The sequence below is a fragment of the Aulonocara stuartgranti genome (assembly GCF_965226115.1).
Source record: "Aulonocara stuartgranti genome assembly, chromosome: 19".
NCBI lineage: Eukaryota > Metazoa > Chordata > Actinopteri > Cichliformes > Cichlidae > Aulonocara > Aulonocara stuartgranti.
In genome coordinates, this window is record NC_138955.1 from 27,440,224 (window position 1) to 27,462,868 (window position 22,645).

A 22,645-nucleotide genomic window follows, 5' to 3' on the forward strand; every position below is an offset into this window, starting at 1 on the left:
TCTCATAGTTGTCTTATGTCTAACTACAAGAAGACACAAAATCCACCTTGCTAAGGTAGCTGAAACTTTTCAGTTATGTAAAGTAGCTCAATCATATGTGTCAATTGTGGTAAATGGACTGATTCTTATATAGCACTTTTCTACTCTCCCAGAGTACTCAAAGCACTCTACACAACATGCCACATTCATCCAATCACACAAGCACTGTCTGCTAAGGTTCTTAGTGCTTCCTAACTACCATTCATAGCAAATGTAGCATCGGGGAGAGCAATCTGGGGTTAGTATCTTGCCCAAGGATACTTGGCATGCAGACTGAAGGAGGATCAGTAGATGACCTGCCCTACCGCCTGAGCTGCAGTCACAGAACAGCCATACCACCCTGAGAACGCCCGATCTTGTCTGATCTCGTCAATTATATTAAGGATTATTCAGTGTAATGCTAAGAGGACCAGGTTAACTTACAATACATGAAATATATTTATTTTAATTAAATCTGAGATTTATTCAGCAAATTAATTTTGCAAATATACTTATAAATATGAATGAGACTATATTAATTCATTATTCACATCAAAAAGTCATATTAAATTATTTTGGGGGCCGCTGCTGTGTCACCTGTAGTGTACGGGCCTGCTCCAAGGTTATGTTACGGTTCAACCAGGCTCGGTCCAGTCCAGCTTTAGCTTCCTCTAGCTGGTTCAAAGCCTTTTGGATCTCTGACTTAGAGCTGTGACCAGACCGGATGAGACCCAGACCAAAGTCCCTGACAGAGTCGATGCGTTCAGCACGAGCGTCAATCTCCGTCTAAAAACAGCAACGTTTAAAATTGGCATTTACTTCATTAAGGTAGTAAAGTTTAAGTAAGCCACAGTGCTCACCCTCCAGTCCTGATGCTCCACAATGAGCCGGTCAGCCTCTGTTCTGGTCTTGGGAAGTCCCTTTTCTGCCATCTCACTGCTTTGTTTGAGACTCCACTCCAGCAGGAGGCGCTGGTTAGCCTTGAAAAGCTGCAACTGGTGAGCCTCCTGCAGCTTTTCTTTTCTGAAAAAGACCATTTCTTCTTGAGTTTTTCCTGAGGGAGTTCTTCTGATCACTATCCGTATTTTTGATTTTTACTAATGTAAAACACTGTTGGGCCTCTAAAAGTCCAGTGGTTAACATGTTGCATGCTTAGTGAGAGGGAAAAAAAGCCTTTAGCAGGTGTGTGGGCTTGTAGAAAGTTTGAGGGATACCTCGATGGCCTAGCTAGTTTAGACAGACCGAGCTTCAGCTAGTCCAGTACCTCTCATTACATACCACACCTGGAACAGTGTGCAACTACAGTCCCAACATGTTCCCATGATTTTAGACATGAGAATCCAGTATAGGAGTATGCTAAAGTGAAAACGCTTATCACAACCTGTCACCTAGCCCTCTGGCTAACACTCAGTGCGATGTGGCATGCTGTGTGGCTAGTGTTGGACGGGATTCCTGCACCCACCAGCAAAATGGATGAAACGATAAAACAACAGCTGCCTACACAGAGCTGCACCGAAAGACGAGCACAGGTAAAGACGGTGCTCTACCTGTGTGCTATGAATTGAAAAGTCAACCAAAAGAACCTCTCATATCTAAACTAACTAAACTAAACTCAATATCCAAGCTGCTCCCAGAACAACCCTGGAAAAAGTTGCTATGGATCAATGTGAGGGTAAGCACCAACACAACCTGATAATCACAGATTGCTACTCCGTGGTTTTGGAAATACCACACTTTCCATCAACAACAATCACACAGATAATTCAAAAGCTGCTCGGTAGCCTAGATAAAGTGGTGAGTGACAATCCTGCGAGGAATTCAAGGAATTTGCCAGACTGCTTGATTTTAGACAAGGTATAGAGATGGCAAAGAAAACATTGGCAAACTTCATTGGTGCCTACATAGTTATTTCACTGTTAATTACTAGATGCTCTGACCTTTGAAAACTTTCAGCAATTAAAATAATTGAAATCACTGTTGCTTCTAATAGTAGATTAAAGTTACCTGTGTTTGAGTTCCTTGTCCAAAGTTTTCAGAGTCTTCTGGACTTCTTTCTGTTTGGTCTTCAGCTTGTCGCTCATCACTGACTGAGCACTCACATCACCCAACAAGCCTTCTTCCAGAGACTGATGAGACAGAAGTAAGTCAGTCATTTTAGTCATAGAGGTGGTAATTTGGCAAATGAGCTGGACTTATAAAACTGCATTTAGTTTTTTGATGAAAGATTAGACAAGATTAGATTCATCTGATTTTTGTTTCCATCTGTCAAGGTTTGCTTTTTTGTCTTGTTTTTAATCTATTTAACATCTACTTGTGACCATCTTTGTGAACAGGTACCAAGCTTACATGCAAGCTTTCCAGTTACAATTCCTAAAGTCAAGAATGAACGTGTCAGTTGCAGCCTTGGGTGCCTCACCTTTGCTCTATCTTGGATAACTCCAGCCTCTCTCTCTATTTCCTCGTGGCGTCTAATCAGGTTTTCTACACTGTCCACATCGCAGCCACAATCCTGATCCTGCAGCAGCAGCATCTAAAGAGAGCGAGGAGGAACCTTTTCAAAATACCAACCAAGTTCCAAAAAAGTTGCAATGCTGGGTCAAATGTAAATAAAACAGAATGCAATGACTGGCAAATCTCATTAGCCCATATTTTATTCACAATAAAAAATAGAAAAGATGTTAAGATTCTGACTGGGAGTGACGAAGGACGGACAGGATTAAAGGTGAGTACATCAGCTCAGGTCCAGCATTTCAACACAGTTAGAACATTGCAATGTTTACCACTGTGCAGCATCCTGACTTCTTTTAACTACAGTCCATCTGGCAGCTGAGGAGACCATTTGCTGGAGTTTTAGATGAATGTTGTTTTCATGTTCCTTTGTGAATACTGTATGAGTTTGAGATTTTCAAATCACTGCATTCTGTTTTTGCTGACATTTTTCACAGTGTGCAATTTTTTACAGTGTAATAATTTTGTGTTTTAGAAGTGCAGCATCAAGGTTAAAAAAACAGTTGCCTGACCTTTTCATTAGCTCTGTCTCTGACCTCCTCCAGTTCTCTGATGAGACTGTGGACCACCAGAGCTTCTTCGAGCTGGTTCTTGTAATTATTCAGATCAACGTGAAATTTGCTCCACCTGGAGGAGAAGAACCACTTTGATGCATTATTTTGTTTGTGCGCTGGTCAACACTGTTGCCTCACAGCAAGAAAGTTCTGGGTTGAAATCCACCAGTCAGCTGGGGCCTTCTGTGAATGTTCTCCCTATAATTGCATGGGTACCCATGTAGGCACTTGTGTTAGCCTGTGACTGTGACAGACTTGTGACCTGTCCAGGATATGCCCTTCCTCTTGTGGAGCAGCTGGAATTAGCTCCAGCCCCACTGTGACCCTGATCTGGATGAGTGGGAAAAAAACACATGAGTGGAAGCGAGTGGAAGATCTTCAGACACGTTACCTTTCATTGAGCTGCTGCCTCCTCTTTGTCACAGTCACCAGTTCCTCAGCACTCTGTCTTTTTTCTAGTTTGGCTGCCAGTTTGTTGATGGCTTTGATATGAGCATCATCCACTGTCACGTCCTGCAGATTACAGATTTGGCTGTCACTTTTCAGACATATTAAAACAGTGTGGCTTGTGGTCAGTTTGAGCTATTCCTTCTATAATATCAGTAATGTTAGTCATGTTAAGCTCTTCGTATCCTGTTTGAGGAGAACACTAGAGAGCAAAGCATTTAAAAGCAGTGTTCTTCATCTTCTCCCTGTTTGTGGTATATAGAGGCCCTGTCCGACTTCACTATTGCCATCAAAAGGTTGAGTCATCAAACACTGAGCTCTGTGTCTTGTGTAACTATCATTGCAGCCTAGCATAGCTGTAGTTTCTCGCAGCTCACGTTGGAACAACATAAGTTTACTTACCTTATCTTCACTTCCCCTGAACTCACTGAGCTTCTTCAGCAGCTGGACTCCATGTTCATAGTCCTTTCCAACATCTCCAACATTAATCATAACCTCCTGAAACACAGAGTCACAGACGTAAAGTAACAAATGTCCCCATGTTAACAGCAATGCACTTCCATCCATTTATCTGTGCTCTACCTTTTGTCTGATCCAGGCCTCCACCTCCTCCACCTTCTGGAGGTACTCCAGGAAGGCTCTGTTATCTTCCAGAGCTTTGCCACGGATGGCCACAGCCTTCTTCAGCTCTTCCCAGTGAAGCTCGAGTGTGGCTGCACTCTTCTTTACCTCTTTGGACCTCAGGTGAAGAGATACAAGTTCTTCCCCAGCCTAGAAGCAAAGAACAAAGCAGGCTGCATGTAGATGTTTGACACAAAGGCACAAAGCTGAAGACGCAATCTAACCAACACTGACAGGTTCACTAAATCATGTCTGTAAGTGGTAATTCTGAAAGGTAAATTAAAAAAAAGATCCATATTAACATTTCATCTTATCATCTCACCTCTTTGTGTCCAATCACGTCAAACAATCCTAAACCTAAAGTTAAGTGGCATTACTGCTATACATGTTTTCCACTTTTTTCCACTTGGAGTCAGATTTACTATTAGCTACATGGCAATATTAATTGTGTCTTTATTCAGCAATGTGCACACACAGAACTGTGCAACGTGACCAGCTCTTGTGTTGTTGTTTTTTTGTTTTCTTTTGGCAGATTACTTACACCTTCAGCAGGTCTGTTCATGTTAGTTATTACTGAAATGAAATCTGCTCATATGTTTGCACGTTTTTAGTAGATCACTCCCAGATCTTTTCACTCCCGCTGAATCTTTTCTGTTATTGTGGTTTCATATTAATTTGCCCTACTGCTGGCCCTCGAGCTGTTCTTACCAAAAGTACATTACTGATGATCTCATGGTGAGACAGGATTTCAGCCTCAAACACCTGATGTTTCTGCAGGAGTTTCATCTTGGTTTGCAGGTTGCTGAGGTCAGCTTTACTGTCCTCTGCCATCTTCTGCATCCGCTCAGACACCCACTCCTCTGCCTGACGCACAGAAACAGAAGTAGATGGACGGTTAAACAGTGTTATAAACAGAGAATTGAACTGGAAATCAGACCTGAGTTTTTTCATTTGTCAGTTATCGTCAATCACACCTTATTTTTTAACACTGTAAAAACCTTAAAGATATTTGGGGATCCAGCTACCAAACATTGCCCAGTGTTCTGACTGGTTAGCAAGTTACCTCTGCGACATCTCGGTTGAAAATGCACAGACGCCTGGAAAGCTCCAGCTCTTCCCCACGTTTGGCAGAAAGCTCTTTAATTTTCTCTCGTCTCTGGAGGAGAGCTTTAAGTCTGGTTTTGACTTGTCCGCTCTTCTTTTTGCTCAGCTGTTTCCTCAGACGTTCAGCCAACTCCTTCAGAGATGACAGCTGGAACAGAGAGAGGGAAGTGTAGATTTAAATGAGCAGGGGCTCAACCAAGGTAGAAAGTGGTAATTACTATAAAATGTAGAGTATTATCATTCACTCTACCTCAGCATGTCACTAAATGGTTTAGTTTTTCCAATTGACTTTAAAGAAGCTGTGCATTTTGTTTTAACTGTAGGGGAAAGGACCAACCCTCAGAAGGAGTACAGACCTTGTCCTCCTGCGAGCTGAGCAGCTTCTCAAAAGCTTCATGGCGTTTGATCAAACCTTCTGTCTCATCCACAGTATTTCCCAGAGTGCTGTTCTTCAGCAGGATCTGTGGAGACATGACAGAAGTTTTCACCATCAATGGTATCATTATTTTGCAGGGTTTTTTTCTTGAACAAATACAGCAGGTGTACCTCCTGTGAGTTGGACATCTTCTCCATGCTGTTGACGTCTCTGTAGAAGATCTGCTCCAGGTGAACAGTTTCTAACCAGCTCTGTTTCTTCTTCCAGTTCTCCTCCAGTTTTTCTCTCTCTGACTGGAGAGCGTCCATCTTCTCCAACACCTAAGAGAATCATCACCCAACAAAAAGTCTAATTTCTCTGACTAGACTGTGTCAATGTCTACCTTACAACAGTGGGGAAAAAAAATTCAGATTCATCTCATCTTAAGGTTAAGCTCTTTTTTAAAGAGCTGTTATCCCTTGTTATCCCAGGACCCGAACCCCCTCCTCACCCTGGGATAACAAGCTCTTTCTATACTTATCAAACATGGACTTCATTAATAGGTAAATGGTAACCGTAACTTTATGATTATTTCTGAAATCAATCAGAATATGACTCTAGGCCACAACAGATGAGCTTAATGATTAAAGCCAAGCTGATCTCCAGAGATGAGTTTGCTTCAGCATCCTAAATCCTTTCATGCACACAATGTGTTTTGGACAGTGCTTGAAGGGTACAATGAAGTTGTGATTTTCTGTATTTTGCAGCTGTATTTTTTAATCTGCTTTCTGGTCTTGCAGACTTTTCTTTCTTTTATTTTCTGTTTGTATTCCATAAAATGAGAAAAGTGCCATATAACTATCCCCAGAGTCTCCAAAATCTTACTTCTCCTCCTTACCTCCTTCTGGTTGCTTTTGTCCTGTGTCTGCAGCTCTTCTCCCATGTCCAGAGCTTGCTGGTAGGTCTCCTGTCTTGCCTCCATCTCAGCCCATAACTGCTGATGTTGAGCCAGCTGGAGGTCAGCGGTAGCCACATCACTGATGCTTTCCTCAACTGCCATTGCACTGATCAGCTGGCTGCACCACAGGAAGTAGTCTTGCACCTGAAGAAGAAGAGTGGGGAAGATGACAGAAGTAAGCTCATTGTTGGGGACAAAATCCAAATGGATAAAATTCCCCTTATACCTAAATACACTTGAAAAACCTCCACAAAAATATGCAAAACATCTACTGAACAACTCAAGGAAGTACTACTTTAGACTTTCAGACCTGCATCCTGTATCTATCTGTCCTCACCATGCTAAGGAATTGATATCGCTGGGAAGCCCGCTTGAGCTCCTCTTCTCTCTTCTCAGCAAGAAGTCGCAGCTCCTCCCACCGTTCCACCACCTCGTCCTGCACTTTCTGTAGGCGAACACTCAGTTCGGGCGTGCAAAGCTCCAGGACAGAGTCAACAGAGTCCAGCTGCTCTTGAAACTATAGAAATGAAAGAGATAAGATACATTAAGATGTCTCATTCCAGCCAATGGCACTTTGTCATTTTGTCAGACAGCATCTTCCACTCTGTCTTATTGAGCTCATCATCAGTGAGTATTGAACAGATTTTCCTTCTGCTACATTTCTATAGTAATGATGTCAGAAATGCCGCCCTTCAGAGTGATTTTATGTATCACTGGGCAGAAAAATACATTCTGTAGGTTAGACTGACTGTAAACCACTTTAGAAATGCTCCCTAGCCTGTTAACAACCCATAAGAGACTGTTTCCATGGTGATCTTTTCATTTAAGCTGAATCAGATGTTAAACATCTTTTCTTAACTATATGATGTCCTTGGTCAACAAATTTAGCACTTTATCACCTGTTCCTCTGTGGTGGCAAGCTCAAGGAGCAGGGCCTCATGTTTCCTCAGCTGTGACGTCACTCCATGCAAATCCTTTGCCACATCGTCAGGGATGCTTTTGTGTCGCTCCTACAGAGAGAGACAGGAACAGAAGTTTTAAGTGTTGCACAGGGGACCATCAATAACATAATCGATAAAAAAAACATTATCCCATAAAGTAGAAAATGACAGATGTGTAGTGTAACTGTGAAATAGGATTCAGCTGTGTCGAGTGGTTTTTAGTCTGTTAGCTACTAATAATCAACAGACACTGTATGTCTATCCTTGTGTTGCAACCATACCATTTATTGATGTAGATTGATAACCAGACTTACTTGATGCTCACATTTCATGTATAGTCTATGATCTGGACTTTTAATCTTCCTTCTGTTCTTTGTACTTCAGATACAATGACAAATAGATGAAGTGAAATTCTTTACAGCTGTGTCTATGTTGCTGGATGGGGTTTAGTTTTTGTACACCATAGCGTTTCTATAAATGCAATCTCTTTTGCACCTTTCAAACTTTTACAGCTCCAGCTGTCAGCTCCCTCCCACCTCCATGTTTCTTGGCCTGTTCTCATTGTGGTTTACTGAGGCGGGGCTGGTTAGGTTCGTGCCAAACAAGCTAAACGCTTTATATTTGTGTGATCTGAATGATATCTGAAAGTTTAGCACTGCAGTGTTTTCCTTCTTTGGTTCCATCTATAGATGTACACTTTATCTCCCATCTTTCACAGATAATCCTAAAACCAAATCAGAATGTCTTATTTTCTATAATAATTTAGGGGAGGACAGCCAGTCCCCTTCCTCTTATTAACAGTTCTTCATTCTTCTGAACTGAACTGAACTGAATGAGCGTGCTTCTGATGGGTGTGCTGTCTTCCATCTTCCATTTTATATTTCCATATTTCAATGCCATAATCCATTCATGGGATCTGATGTCTTCAAAGTAATTAGATCTAAACCCAGCTGACATGTCTAGGAGTCAGACAGCAGTTTCTACATGAACATAGCTACCTGGATGAGAGTTAGCGCATCACTCAGGTCTTGGTAAAAGCGGTGACATTCCTCAGCTTTCTGTAGCTGATCCTGACGCTCCTTGGCCAAGCTTTTCAAATCTTCCCAGGATGCACTGCAGAAACATAAATATCAAAACTAACATAAGGTGGACAAAGAGCGATTCAAAGGACCCCTATGAGTGGAAGATCGAGGGAACAGTTCACCCTTCCCGGGATAGGGTTACCAGGGCCCCGCCTTAGAACCAGACAAGGGCAGGGTGCCCGAGGGCAAGTGTCTTAGCCCTGGCCTGGCCAGGAAAAAGGGATATGGGCCCACCACCCGCCAGAGGCACCGTAGGGTCGGGTGCAAATGTGTGTTGGGTGGCGGCCAGGAGCAGAGGCCCTGGTGGACCGATCCCAGTCTACCGAGACTAGCGATTGGGACATGGCATGTCACCTCGCTGGTGGGGAAGGAGCCTGAGTTATGTGTGAGATACCAGCTAGATATAGTCGGGCTCATCCCAACACACAGCTTGGGCCCTGGCCAAGGTCAGTGATTGATTTTGTAAACGTATCATCAGACCTGCAGTCATATTTTCTGGACACAAGAGAGGGGCTGAGCTGTCAACTGACCACCAACTGGTGGTGAGTTGGATCAGGTGGCGGGGGAGGATTATGGACAGACCTGGCGCACCTAAATATATAGTGAGGGTCTGCTGAGAACGCCTTAGGCCCCAGTCCACGAGATCTTCAACTCACACCTCCGGCAGAGCTTCAACAGCATTCAGAGAGATACTGGGGACAACCCCAGATAAGCGGAAGAAGATGAATGGATGGACGGACACAGATAAAAACTGCTTACTGAAACGCAAAACCAACAATTTCAGCATTTAAGACAAACAAGAAAAGGAATAGGATGCCTCACAGATAAAATAACTGACTCACTACTGTGGCTGTGTGATTACCTAAGCTGCTGCAGAGTGTCTTTGATTGCAGAGCTCTGTGGGTGTTTGTTGTGGATCAGCTGAACAGCCAGGTTTCTGCAGTTCTGTAGTCTCTCCTCGCCAACCTCCAGCTTCTTCAGGAAGCCTTCAAACTTCCCTCGAACCAACTGCAAGCATAATCCACAGACACACAACTCTACAGCTACCTTCAGCCTCCAAAAACACACTAGAATTAATATTTACAATCATTGTGCAATGAAATGTAACCTGAACATGCTGATAATCATTGCCCAGGTCCTGAGACTCAGCTGTTTGTCTCTGCTGGTTCATCCAGTCCTCCAGCTCTGAAGACTCTCGCCTGAATTCATGGAGCTGAAGGACCTCCTTCAGCTTCTGACCCCTAACAGGAGACATTAGGGTGGTCAGTCACACAAGTACACAGACACAATAAAAAAGCCAACAATAAAACCGCTAAGTCAGAGACAGATCATCTGAACTAATATCATTTTGTTTGGAGAAAAATGATATAAATCACCTAGAAGCAGGTCAAGATATTAAAGATCAGCACTTTACTGTATAAGTCTTTCTCTCTGTCACATACGTATGTTCTTTCTACATTTTTTGTAATTAACAACTGCCTTATGTAAATATTGCACTTTTTCCAAACAAAAAAAGGAAAAAAAAAGAAGAAAAAAACACAGTAAATAGATAAACAAACAACGATTAGGAAAAATATCACGAAAGAGAGAGACTCAAAAAACAATCTGTGAGAGAAAAGCAGAGAAAGTAATCCAACAATATGAGTGTGTGCTCACCTGAGTCCAGCCTGGTGCTGCAGCTGCTGGTTCAGGCTGCTGATTCGACTGTAGGGTCTGCTGAGCTCCTCCAGGCTCCAGTTCTGAATGGCCTGCTCTACCTGGTCTCCTAATGCCTCTACTTCAGCTTCCAACACCTCCAGTTGTCCTTCCAGCACCTGCACGAACACAAGGACACTGTTTACTGATTCTGTTGTTGTACAATCTGCACGCTGTTCTTTGATTTCTTCGTCAGGAATCGATAGGGGAATCATATGAGGTCCTTTTCCGACTAAGCAAAGTGTACACAGTGAGAGTGTGTGATATACCTGGTGTTTAGTAATGAGGCTTTGTGTGGCCAGCTGGTTTTTGCCATAGTCGTCGATGTTCACCAGACTGAGCATCTCTGCGAGTCTGGACTCCAGCTCTGAGCAGTCCAACAGCAGCTAGAGATGAGGCACACACAGAAAATGTAGCAGTTTATGTTTTGTTTTGGTTGGGTTTAGCATAAAATACTTCAAAATTTAACTCTAAATGACCAGTTAGACAGCTGCAGAACTAAGTGTCTTACTTAAAAGTATTTTGATGATGGAGTGTCAGTATCAGACTTTCACTTCCCTCCAATATATAATATCCTTGTCCATCTCACCTGTTCTCTGGTAATAGCCTTGCTGAGGTGAGCTGCTCTCTTTTTGCAGGCATCCTCAAGCTCCTCCCACTCTGTATTGAGGTGGTCGCACCTGCAAAACAGCAGAAATTTACACTGCTCCACAAAGCCAGAACACATTTGGTCCAAACTGAAACCGTACTTATTACAGATCACTTGAACTGTACAGACAAATACCTTCTCAAAGTTGTGTCAAGTGCCCAGCTATATAACATAACCCCTCCCAAAAATTATGAAACATTTGCATACATTGGAGCCAATGGCATCTTTGCAGTCTAAAAATCCAAAATCCTACATTTAGAGAAAGGACCAGTTTCTCTCATGGAATTGGTCGTTTTAATGTCATTAAATTTAAATTTATTCCTTCAGATCAGTGTGCTGGGTTTTGAAAACAATCCCATCTTTGCATCAGTGTTAGGCCTCAAAGACAGGAGTGATTACCAAGCTATTTGGACAAGATCATTCAATGGTGTCTATTTTGTTCTCATTATTTGGTGGACTAAGGTAATGTGTTTGATAATGTTTTATCAATTTTATTATATTATAACTTATTCTTTAACATACCATTTTCCTTGTCTAATTAAATGCTTATTTTGTGATGGTTTCTAGTTTTAATGCATTTTATAAGCAATGTCAGCGTAAGATAGATTCACTACAATGCACCAATGCACATGAAACTTTTTTTTGATGACAAAAAAAAACAACCACACCTCTGCAGCACCGCCTCTCTTTCTGACTTGTTGGATTTGGCTAGGCTGCGCCCTTTCTTCAGAATGTGGTTCAGGTGTTTTCTATGTGCATTCACTTCGGCCTGCAGCTCCTGGGTTAACACACGAGTACATGAGCAAATGTTAAGTAAAACACAGCCCTGTGAATGTGTCAAATCACTTGAGTCCATTGTAATTCCAACTGAGCTCTCAACTCAGTTAACACATGAAGGAAAAGGGGAGGTTTTATAGATAAAGAACTGCAACCCAGCTCGTGCCTTGTGTTTCTGCATGAGGCTGAGGGCCCCAGCCAGAGATTTGTCATATCCTGTAGATCCAGAGGCAGGAACATGCTCAGAGATCCAGTTGAGCTCAAGATCCACATCATGATAAAATCCAAACAACGACACAGATGCCTCCAGTTGTGCTCGACGCTCGTCCAGAGGTTTCTGCAGGGACTTGAATCTGCCACACAGAGGTTATAAAGTCAAGATGATGATAACCTAAAGTGAGCACTGGACTATATTTATGTTATTACTTTTTAATTACACACAGAATAAAATACCCCAAAGGAGACAATGACAGATAAAACCTGAAGTGACATAGGAAATTGTATTCTATGTATCTGTCTTTCAGATTTTGTCTCTGTGTGAGCGTCCTTGTCATCCACTTTTATTTTTGTTGTTATTTTGCCTTTTGTCATTTTACTTCAACAGATCGTTTTCTTAGCTGAGACACCCTGACCTGATCTTGTTTGTACTCCTTTCTTTTCTTCACCATGCACTTGGTTTTATATGCACTGAAGTTACTCTAAATGCAATAAATGCAAATATCTATTTGTTTGAAGATTCAAAGTAACTTACAAAGTGAGATAGGCGTCTGTCTCCTGGAGGATCCTTTGAGAGTCAAAGTGGTTGGAAGCGAGGTGTTTGGCCCTGCTCACAATAGAGTTGATCTTCTCTGCCAGTTCCTTGGCCTCCTGCTCCAGCTGCTGATGCTCCTGCATGAGCACACACACACAAAGTACTCACTGATGTCTAACTGTAAAACCCAGCGTCATTAAATCAATGCAGGCCTGTCCTCACCTTCAGCAACTGTCGACTGGAGCGCAGGTCGTGACCTTTGGCAGCATTGTTTAGCATCCACTGGATGGCCTCAATCTTCAGCTTGGCATCCTGTGGAGGAAAAGTACAAGATTTTTCTGAGAATGAAGCTCTGTTTGGACAGCAATTACTTCTCCTGGGAAGGATGGTCTTTAATTTTTTACTCCAGTTGACCTCTAAAATTAGTGTAAATTTAAATTTGGCCAGAAACTATGAACTGTATATAAAAGACAGGGGTCAGTTATAGTGTCACCTAAAGGCTTGTGAAGTCTCAAAGTTAAGCTGTGTTCTTCTTGCTTTTTTGGGAGCCAGTGGTGAGCATATTTGAGGCATACAAGAGGCTGGGGTGTAAAGTTATCAATTAATGCAGGTAGGCTAGGTTGGCAAAGTGCATTCATACATATATTAGTGCTAATTAACTGATTACCTAGCATTAATAAATGCTACAATCTCACAAATCAAGACTGAAGTACAAACTTCTTGGATGGGCTACACAGACAGCATTATTTGTCTGGTAATTTCCTCAAAACGCCATAAAAGGCACCAACATCACTGAACTGGACCACACAAACGTCTTATCCAGTTTCTCCATCAGTAGTTTACCTGCAAAAGCTCCATCAGCTGCTCCTGCTGCCCCGCCTGTCTCAGCCTGTCCCCCCTGTCAGCCATCTTGTCTTGTAGTCTTTTCCACCGACTCGTGAGCTGAGAAGACTTCCTGCTGATGCTCTGACTGTTGTAGTGCTCTTCAGCAATCATCTCCTCTCCCAGCTTATCACAAACACACACATATGTACTGAAAGTGACATCTCACCAAAGTGCAAGTCGTCTTTTCAATATATGCAACTGTGCATGTGTTGCCAGAGTCACTGTCAAACACTTGTTGTTTCCTCTACAGAAGTCATCATGCTGGGTGAAAAGTTAGAGGTGTTTTACCTGAACAAGTCTATCCAACCAGACTTGGTTGGCCTGCATCTCCTTCTCAGCCGCTTCATGTTTCTTCAGCTTCCAGAGGATGTTTGTGGGGTCTCGGTAGGACTCGTCTTCTGCCACCTTAAACTTCTCCTCCATCCACAACAGCAGCTCATCCGCATCTCTTTGGAACTCCTGCCACACGAAACACCAGGCAAATTCACCCTTATAATTATTATTAAAGAACTTATAACATTCATCTGAGCGCTCTCCTGTAGATATTATGATCAGTGCAGGTACTCGACACAATAAACAACATAAAGTAAAGTATGTTTTCTTGTTTTTAGCATTTTGACAATAGTACTTGGTATTTCTTGGAGTCCAGCAGTAGGTTCCTCCTCTTCCTGCAGCTCTCTTTCAGCCTCCTGTTGGCTTTTTGGATGCTCCTGCTCCGTTCCTTAATGCTGTAAGAAAAACATTGAGGTTTTAAAGATTGGTGACGCAGTTTATTTTAAGGTTATTGACTTGAACATATTGGTTGTTAGAGGGACAATTTAACTAATAATATAAACAGTTCCCCGCCATCTGCCTGAGAAGATGATTGGCATGACACCTCACAAGCCATTTAATCAAAGTAGCAGAGATGGTATACATGTGGTGTTGTAATTTATTTGACAGCTAGATGGCACGGTTTCATGTCGTATGGAAAAGAAACAGCCTTGGTGCTCTGCAAACTGTGTGCATACTGCATCAAAGCTTTCCTGTTAGGTTGAAGTAGCAAGCAGATGAGCTTAGATTTGCATTATGCTAATTTTGCAGTGATGTGTGTTCTACTTGTAGAACGATTTACAAACAGAGTGATAGTACCCAATTCATAGAACCAATTCTATTTATCCCTAACTTCTTCTACTCTTATTTCTTTAGTCCCACCCACCCTGTTAAAACCTTCTGTATGCTGGGAACAGTCCATGAGAAGAAAGTTGGCATAAAGGGAACTAAATCAGCTTGTTTACATGGATGAATGTCGGGACTATGCCATGGCTCAGTATATGATAAATAGGTTTAAGATTAGACAAAGAAGGATTATTTTTAAAAGCAAAATATGCAAAGTTACTCCAGTACAGCATAAGAATTAAATTATGGAGTTGACAGCCCACTTTATGGAACAATTTCTGCTGTGTTTTCTTACTGTATTGAAGCAAAGTGCTGCTGGTCGATAAGCTCCTTGCTGCGCTCAGCGAATTTATCCACTCTTTGATCCAAAGCCATAAGAAGACTTTCAAGTTCATCTTGTCGCCCCAGTAGACTGTGCACACTGTCTACCGAGTCCTGCATCAATAAATGTAATCATTATTTTGACATTTTTATGATAGAACATCCTATTTATAATCTTTACTTATAGCAATTTCACAGATTTCTATAAATACTTATTTAGGATTCAAATTTAAGGGTAACATTTCAAGGAGCTGGACCATGTAAAAAGGTGAGAAATGAGCACCCTCACCCCAAGATCTTGGACTTTTAGTCGGGCTTCATGTCCAGACAATGCTGCTTCAATCCGGTCTCCCTCTTGGTTCAGCCTCTGGAGCTCCACACCCTGCTCCAAATGCTTCTTTCTACTAGCCCACAGCGTCTCCAGCCTACTCCTTTCAGCACTGAGATTATCAAGGATTTGTTGGATGTCAACACCGCCTATTTTCCCATTGGATGATCCCTGCAGCAGAGATTTCCCTAAGTTCTCCATCTCCTTCAGCCTGGCAAAAACACACACAGTGGGAGAGACGCAGTCCACTTAAATGATGATGTCCATGAGCCAATCTTCTCAATCCCTTTGTCAGAAGGGGATAGAAATGGCTTTCATTATGGACAAGCGTTATGGTAGTTAAAAAAAATACGTGCACAGGATTAATGATTTGAACATTCTTTAGCATAATTTTTAATCATAATAATTTTCATCATAATTTTTTTAAATTCCTATTAACCACTGCTAAAACACTTTGCATTTAAATTTACTGATGCTGCAGATTTAATTTATTTCGAATTAAATAGAATTAAATGAATGCAATTCAATGAATGGAACAACAACACACTAAGCACTGAATGCTGTGCACAGTTTCTGCTATTTACCTGCTCCTCTGTGTCTCCATTTCTAGTTGCAGCTCCTGGTGTTGCTCCAGCAGCGTGACAGCCGAGGCCACATCGCTCGCTGTCTCCTCCTGCAGGAGCCGTTCCTGAACTGAACCCCCCCAGCGCTCTAGCTCCTTGGCCTCCTGCTGGAAACTTTGCAGCCTGCGGGCCTCCTCCAGTTGGTGCTGTCTGTCTGATGCTTGACATTTCACCTGTACAAAAATGTCTTTTTTTTTAGTTTGTAGTTTTATTTTAGATTTTTTTACTCAAAACATTTAATAATAATATAACAATAATAAAACAGTAACAGCCTCTGAGTCTGTGTTCATCAGAATATCAAACCTAATTATAATGACCCAAACGCTGTACCTTTTCAGTCTTATACCACCTGCTTTGTACATACAAAAAATAAGAGATCTTCACTTTTATTAATAAAATAATGATGTCGAGTATGTCAGTGTCAATGCAAATCAACACGAAATGTTGCAAGCACAAAAGAGATGTTCTGTAGGAACACAGACTGAAGTTTGAACACCTTCACTCTTGGCTACTACACTCCAGTCAGTCTAAAACAAAGAAGGAAAATGTCACCTGATCCAGCAGAGCCTCCAAACCTCGAACCTCCTCCATAATGGCCGCACTCTCTGCCGGACTGCAGTCCTGCTTCCTGTAACACAGGATGTGAGCAAATTGAGTGGAGATGAATGGAGATGTACTCCACCGTGAAGTTTCTTTAGAAAAAACACTTTTAGCTAGAAGTTCATGTAAAGTGTTTTAACTTTGAAACCTTTCAGACTAATGCAGCTCTGTGTTATTCGTAATGTAAATTAAGATACCATTATCATCTGTAATAGATATTTGGAGAGCGGTGAACACATGAACACATCAAAGCCCATGTACCAAGGTACAGACCAGTGTAGGCCAATCCATGAGCCCATTCATGTGAAAGTAATTCACAAAACTATTCTCAGGAAAACTGCAGCTACCTTCAGTGTCACGTCTATGGCTCTTTTAATTTCCTTTATATACATATATCACATCACTGATGAATCATTATGAACATCAAATACAAAACAACAATGACTTATTTCTATCAAATTACAACACACATTTCTAAAATTATTATTATTGATTGTTTGATTGATTGATTGGTTGGTTGCTTAACATATTTGTAACCATCAATTACTTTTAAAGTGTTTTTGATTAAATTAAGTACTACTGAGACAACTGCAGAACACCTCAAAATCCCACAGACTATATCAGACCATACATCTTTGCAACGCTCTTCAGGTAAGCAATCTTCCCCTCAAGCATCTTGATGTCTCTAAGGGCCCGAATCTGGTTCTTCTCCTCAGCAAGCAGAGTGAAGGGGGTGCAGCCCACGTCCACTTCGTCAAGCTGGGACAGCTCACCCTGCAGCTGAGCTTTAGCCTCCTCGCAGCTATGCAGGAAGGACTGCACATCTGCCGTACTCAGCAGCTCCTTTCCTTTGTCATCCTTCAGCTGCTGAATCCGATCCCACCTGCAACACACCAAGAACCCAGAACTATCACACAGTTGTCACACAGTCATCAGGAGCTTCTGGCGCCCCAAAACTGTCCAAAATGCTGTCCTGTACTCAACCTACAGCCCAGGCACTTTATTATAGCATGTTGCTATAATAGCAAGCCGTTGTTACTGGGTCCTTCACTGTTGTCATTTTAATAACAGTAACAATGAGACATCACTTTTTCACAGGATCTAGTTTGTGTATCTGGGTCCTTGTGCTGATTTGAGTGATTTGGACTTTTTTTGCACCTTTTGGAAACACTCCTCTTTCTGGATTGGATTTCTTTCTGTTTACTGTGCTGGCTCTTCACCAGCTCGTCTGCCATTTTGATGATATCGTCCAGCTGACCTCGTCCGCTCGCTAACTCAGTCAGAAAGTTCTAAAACAGAAAGTCAAGGGTGAGTCAAAGTATTCAGATATTTTATGAATCTGAGTTTGTCTGAGTTTATTCTGAAGAAGTGAAAATAAAAAAAATCAGGCCTCTTAAATATGTCCAAAAGTCAGAAAAAATCTCAAATTAATCATTTAAAAAAGCAACAAAAAAAAGTTGTTGTTTGGGTGAAAATCACTGAAACGAAAGATTGATGCTACAGAAGAAAATCAGTGAAAACTCAGTGGCACTTAATATGAACTGCTGCCTTATCAGATGTATTCTACCTAAAGCCACATTTTTTCATTTCTGATTAACCTACAGAAGTGACAATTGGAAGCCAGTATTTACCCTGTGATTTTCTGGCTTTAGAGGTTAAAAGTTTCTCCTTCCCAATAAATAATATGATTTATGAGCTTAACTTAAGGTTGATCTTCATCTACAAATCTGTTGGTATCAGAATCCATCTAGCCAGCTTCGACAACACCATGTGCTATTATTTACTCATTTATAAGTAAACCCACAAGGCTAAATTTCCCACCATCAGCAAAAGGAAACACCTGACTGCTGTTACAGTTTATGCTGAGATCTTAACTGAACAAAATGATGGGCTGTGACGTAGTCTTAATATTTTTTAAGAGATGCATTTAAGGATTAAACAAATTAGAAAAATCATGAGGTATTGGGACATTTGTTTCACCCAGATGAGTTGATCCCCTGTTTTCAGTTTGTAGGATAAGTCTTGTACGATATGTTTGGAAATATTTTTCTGGAGAAGTCTTCACCTCATATTTGGCCTGAACCACTGCTAGATTGTCACCATCAGTGCTGAAGGTGTTGAGGATGTTCTCCTTATCCTCCATCCATGACTCAAACTCATGGCAGCTGTTGTAAAATCGATGAAGACGCAGTATCTCCTCCAGGCTCTTTGTCTTTGTCTGAAAACCAATATAAATATAAATCTGATTTTAGAATACAGCTACTCTGAATGTCCTTTTCTGTATAATAATCTGTCATCTTAATACAACCTCCCACATAACTAAGTAAACAGTTTATATTCTGTATACTGCTCCTTTCTCTCACCTTCACCAGGTTGTACAAGAAATTGTACTCTTGGTCCAACCTGCCCTGTGTGCTCTCCACAGTATCTCTCTGGTACTCGGGGTCTGGCAGTAATGTGGTTTGGATCTCAGCTGTGCCGCGACGCATAGAGCGTTTTCGCCTTGGACGACTCAGTTTCTTGCTTGAGCTTTCTGGCATATCATTGGCTGAGGCAGGTGGAGTGGGTGGAGGAACCTGAAGAGGGTGTGATAAAGTTATTGACACTTTAAAAAAATACATAATAATTTATTTTCACACTGCCCACTAACAAAGCATGTCCACTAACGAGATGTGATATTTTCATAATCTGACCAAAGAACTGGTTCAGTATTGATCATACACTGGATGGCAGCATATTCAGGTAGGTTTTGGGAATGGACTGCTGGTTTCCTCCACTGTCTCTGGCCACAACTCTGTCTCCATCCGGCTCACTGCTGACGATGGTCACAATCTCATTGCGGTCCCACGGAAACTGACCTGAAATCAGGTTAGTTTATACTTTACATTTCAATAAAGTATCTACTATGTGTTTTTCTGTTGTGTGATTTCAGATATAGCCCATGTCTGTTCATCACAACACACTTGGCTACATTTTAGAAATGCAAAAATGAAAACAGTTACAATTTACATAATCTGCTTTTCCTTATTTTCTGTCATCATTTTTTTTAGCACAGATTACTGCTCTTCATAGTAAACCACAGAGTAAACCTGTGTTAACCTGGCCTGTGTTACAGAAAATAGCGAATTGGAGTAAAGCCACTTTCAGACATGGTTAATAGAGAAGGACATAATGCATGATATTTTTCCTTTTAAATTGGCCTGTTATCTGGTCCTCTCTGTAAACAAGAGCATCTCTATAAATTTGCCTAAATATTTAATGAATATTTTTTATGTGACTTGGTCTGACCTGAGTAAGATTTCTGTTTTAAGAGAAAAATGGGCATTCTGTATCAAAATGAGAAATGAAATAACACAGTGTAGTGCTGGCAGATTATTTAGTGCAGAATATAGGCTTGTGTTTTCATGTATGAGTAGCAGTCACTCCTTATCATGCTATGCAACACAACAGTGACACTAAGTACTCCAGTACCTCTGCTGTATCTGAAGCGGACTTTGGCCTTGATTTCCTCTTTCTGAGGGGGGATGCTTACAGGGCCCTTCCCACCTCTGGTACTGGATAGTGAGGTTCGTGCTCCTTGCCACTCCTTCTCCTCTTCTCCAGAGGAATCGCTATATTGGATCATCTTGCCTTGCTGAGGCTCTGCCTACAAGGGATGAGGAAATATTGCCTATAGCTTTGCATCTACTATCACAGTCAGTGTTGTAGAGCCAATATTAGCTATTTGTCAGTTTATTGATATCACAGTTTATAACAGCCAATAAATGAAGATTAAAAAAGTAAGGAACACATAGGAGAAACATCTTTCAACTATGTTATATTATTTTAGTAAGGACTCATTAATAACTACACATAAGAAATGTTAGGAAAATCTATCTGACAGAAACAATATCTGAATAAAGCATGCAGAATGACCTGCTGTGCAGTCAGCGCCGTCAGCTGTGCTGCAGTTTTTGACTGTTCTGACAGTCTCTTTATCTCTGAGGCATACGCTGCCATCTCCTTCTCCAAACGAAGGTGGCGCTGAAGAAGCAATGCTGTGCTGGAATCGTCCTTCCCATGATCCTCGCTTATCAGCAGTGGCTTCCTGTCACCTAGCCAGGAGTTAGCCTCCTCCACATCTGCAAAATACTGGTCAGAGAAATAAAGGTTACTGTCTTAGAGCATGTCTATAGAGATCAAGAGCAGGTTCCAAAAGACCACACAAGAAAATAAAACATGACATACGTGACAGGATGGTTAGAACCTACACAATAACAGCAGCACACAGGTAAAAATCTGACTGCAAAATAATTAGACTAACTGTAAAAAAACAGTAATACCTCAAAAATGTGTTTGTTGAGAGCAGAGATAGGAGTTTACAGACAAAAAGAAGCTACACTAAACAAAAACAGCTTTTTTTCAATCTTCTCTTCTTCTTCTCTGCCTTTAATGACACATTATTCACTAGTGTTGGGATTTCCGGCTCTTTTTAGAGAACCGGCTCTTTCGGCTCCGAACCGGCTCTTCAGGTTGTTTTGTTGATTTAATTAATTTATTATTAACAATAATATAAAATTATGCACAAAAGGAATTACTAATGTAAAAAAAAAGTGGTTTTATTTATATATAAATATAAATATATACAGTGGCCCCTAGAGAAAAAGCACGTACAAACTCCAAAACACATTTCTAGCGTTAACTGAACTTCAAAACAGAGCTACCTAAATATACTTTTATTTATTCACTCCACATAAAATGTAATAAATAAATCATATAAAACAAAAACAACTATTCACATTTCAACTTTAACTATTTAAATTTTCAGCTTTTTCCTTTTAAACAAATTTAAAGTGAAACAACACAAAACACTGCAAACCACAACACAATTAAATATAAATAAGAAAAAATATGAAAACAAAAAGAAGATGCACATTCTCTGTCATATGGGCCTGCATGAATAAACTTTCTGAATCCTTTATCATCCGCAACTGAAAATAGTTGTGGATGATTACTATACCTTTCTAATGTGACGTTGTTGTCCCTGGCTCTCTTTCTCTCTCTCTCCCTCCCGCTCTGTTCCTGTGCTACTGCGAGTGTAACTACCGCCCCTCCCCCCTCTGCCCAGCGCAAAGCACAAGGCTCGTGTACGGAGTGAAGCGGGAAAAAGTGCGAGAGAGAGGGTGAGAGAAAGGGGAAAAAAACCCACGGCTTGCGATAAGGAGCCGGCTCGCCACTATTATTCACCTGCTTTATGGTAGCGGCAGCCTGCAGTCTGTCGCGGTGTCCCGTCACCTCGTCAGTCAGGTGGCTCCACTGCTTCTTGAGAGTCCTGATCCACTTCTGAACAGCTTGCTGATTCTCCTGACTCTGTTTGGAGAGCAGATCCTGACCTCGACCCAGGACACCTTTATACAAAGACTCCTGGGCCTGGACCTCTGCCTCCAGCACCTATCAAATTATGATTTATTTGAAGTGGCATTTAGAGTCAAGATAGATTTAAATTGCCTTTATTCTCAAGGTGGGGTCATGTTCAGCCTAAAAACAGTCAGATTAACCAGATTACATGACTTAAACCAGAATTTAAATGTTATTATTTGTCTGTTTTGTTTAGATGCACTTCTGTTCTTTGCATTGCTGTTTCTTGTTTATGTTATTTTCATTTCATTTAAAACTTGGCAAATATTGTTTCGTGGTCTTGGGCTTTGGACTTTTTTCAGCTTGTGTATTTTTGAATTCTTAAGTCTTAGTTTGATTGGTTATTCCCGATGACTTAATCCTTTGTTTCACTTATTTCGGTTTGTTTGTTTGTTAGAGTCATTGTGTTGGTGTTTTGTTACTTCCTGTTTTATTTTTATAGTCTTTTGTCACTTGTGCTTTGTTTTTATTCCTACTTCGCTTGTCTCAAGATTAGTTTCAATTGTCACATGACGAACATTTACCTCGTTACCTCTTGTATTGTCTCTGTCGTCCTTGATGCCAAGTGTCCCTTGATGTTTTGGATTTCCTGCTTTTTGTATTCAGCTTCTGGATTTTGGCTTGGTTTACTCTCTGGGTTATCACCATTAAAACTTGCTTAGAGTTTAGTCACTGTTTCCTGCATCCTGGTTTTAGGTCCATAATCCCTCAACAATCCACACAGCATGCAACCTATTGTAGGTCCAACTCTATATTGTCAGGGCCGTGAGTCGGAGCTCAGGATTTATGTTTTCTTCTTTTTAAGATTATGTTTTACACAATATTCTACATTCTTGTGGTTAATATTATTCATGGTTCTGTGCTTGGCCTCCC

General features: G+C 41.2%; 1 protein-coding gene across 2 annotated transcripts in view; it reads right to left on the reverse strand.

The window, feature by feature from the left end:
* sptbn5 (spectrin, beta, non-erythrocytic 5) overlaps positions 1 to 22,645 on the reverse strand; it is a 68,126-nt gene that overhangs the window by 30,482 nt on the left and 14,999 nt on the right. For both annotated transcript variants that reach the window (XM_082515699.1, XM_082515700.1), the window contains exons 16-55: positions 21,602 to 21,805; positions 20,291 to 20,506; positions 19,847 to 20,021; positions 19,097 to 19,233; positions 18,739 to 18,951; positions 18,441 to 18,593; positions 17,534 to 17,664; positions 17,007 to 17,258; positions 16,328 to 16,403; positions 15,737 to 15,948; positions 15,114 to 15,363; positions 14,799 to 14,938; positions 13,974 to 14,073; positions 13,634 to 13,804; positions 13,304 to 13,468; positions 12,683 to 12,772; positions 12,461 to 12,597; positions 11,876 to 12,062; positions 11,601 to 11,710; positions 10,873 to 10,963; positions 10,553 to 10,669; positions 10,245 to 10,402; positions 9,697 to 9,829; positions 9,451 to 9,596; positions 8,505 to 8,619; positions 7,465 to 7,575; positions 6,903 to 7,082; positions 6,506 to 6,709; positions 5,799 to 5,948; positions 5,609 to 5,713; positions 5,212 to 5,400; positions 4,857 to 5,012; positions 4,110 to 4,298; positions 3,930 to 4,025; positions 3,472 to 3,593; positions 3,039 to 3,153; positions 2,435 to 2,548; positions 2,023 to 2,144; positions 879 to 1,041; positions 616 to 804 (exon numbers count right to left, since the gene is read on the reverse strand). In XM_082515699.1, coding sequence (XP_082371825.1) covers positions 616 to 804; positions 879 to 1,041; positions 2,023 to 2,144; positions 2,435 to 2,548; positions 3,039 to 3,153; positions 3,472 to 3,593; positions 3,930 to 4,025; positions 4,110 to 4,298; positions 4,857 to 5,012; positions 5,212 to 5,400; positions 5,609 to 5,713; positions 5,799 to 5,948; positions 6,506 to 6,709; positions 6,903 to 7,082; positions 7,465 to 7,575; positions 8,505 to 8,619; positions 9,451 to 9,596; positions 9,697 to 9,829; positions 10,245 to 10,402; positions 10,553 to 10,669; positions 10,873 to 10,963; positions 11,601 to 11,710; positions 11,876 to 12,062; positions 12,461 to 12,597; positions 12,683 to 12,772; positions 13,304 to 13,468; positions 13,634 to 13,804; positions 13,974 to 14,073; positions 14,799 to 14,938; positions 15,114 to 15,363; positions 15,737 to 15,948; positions 16,328 to 16,403; positions 17,007 to 17,258; positions 17,534 to 17,664; positions 18,441 to 18,593; positions 18,739 to 18,951; positions 19,097 to 19,233; positions 19,847 to 20,021; positions 20,291 to 20,506; positions 21,602 to 21,805 — 6,084 coding nt within the window. The remainder of the gene's footprint in view (positions 1 to 615; positions 805 to 878; positions 1,042 to 2,022; positions 2,145 to 2,434; positions 2,549 to 3,038; positions 3,154 to 3,471; positions 3,594 to 3,929; positions 4,026 to 4,109; positions 4,299 to 4,856; positions 5,013 to 5,211; positions 5,401 to 5,608; positions 5,714 to 5,798; positions 5,949 to 6,505; positions 6,710 to 6,902; positions 7,083 to 7,464; positions 7,576 to 8,504; positions 8,620 to 9,450; positions 9,597 to 9,696; positions 9,830 to 10,244; positions 10,403 to 10,552; positions 10,670 to 10,872; positions 10,964 to 11,600; positions 11,711 to 11,875; positions 12,063 to 12,460; positions 12,598 to 12,682; positions 12,773 to 13,303; positions 13,469 to 13,633; positions 13,805 to 13,973; positions 14,074 to 14,798; positions 14,939 to 15,113; positions 15,364 to 15,736; positions 15,949 to 16,327; positions 16,404 to 17,006; positions 17,259 to 17,533; positions 17,665 to 18,440; positions 18,594 to 18,738; positions 18,952 to 19,096; positions 19,234 to 19,846; positions 20,022 to 20,290; positions 20,507 to 21,601; positions 21,806 to 22,645) is intronic.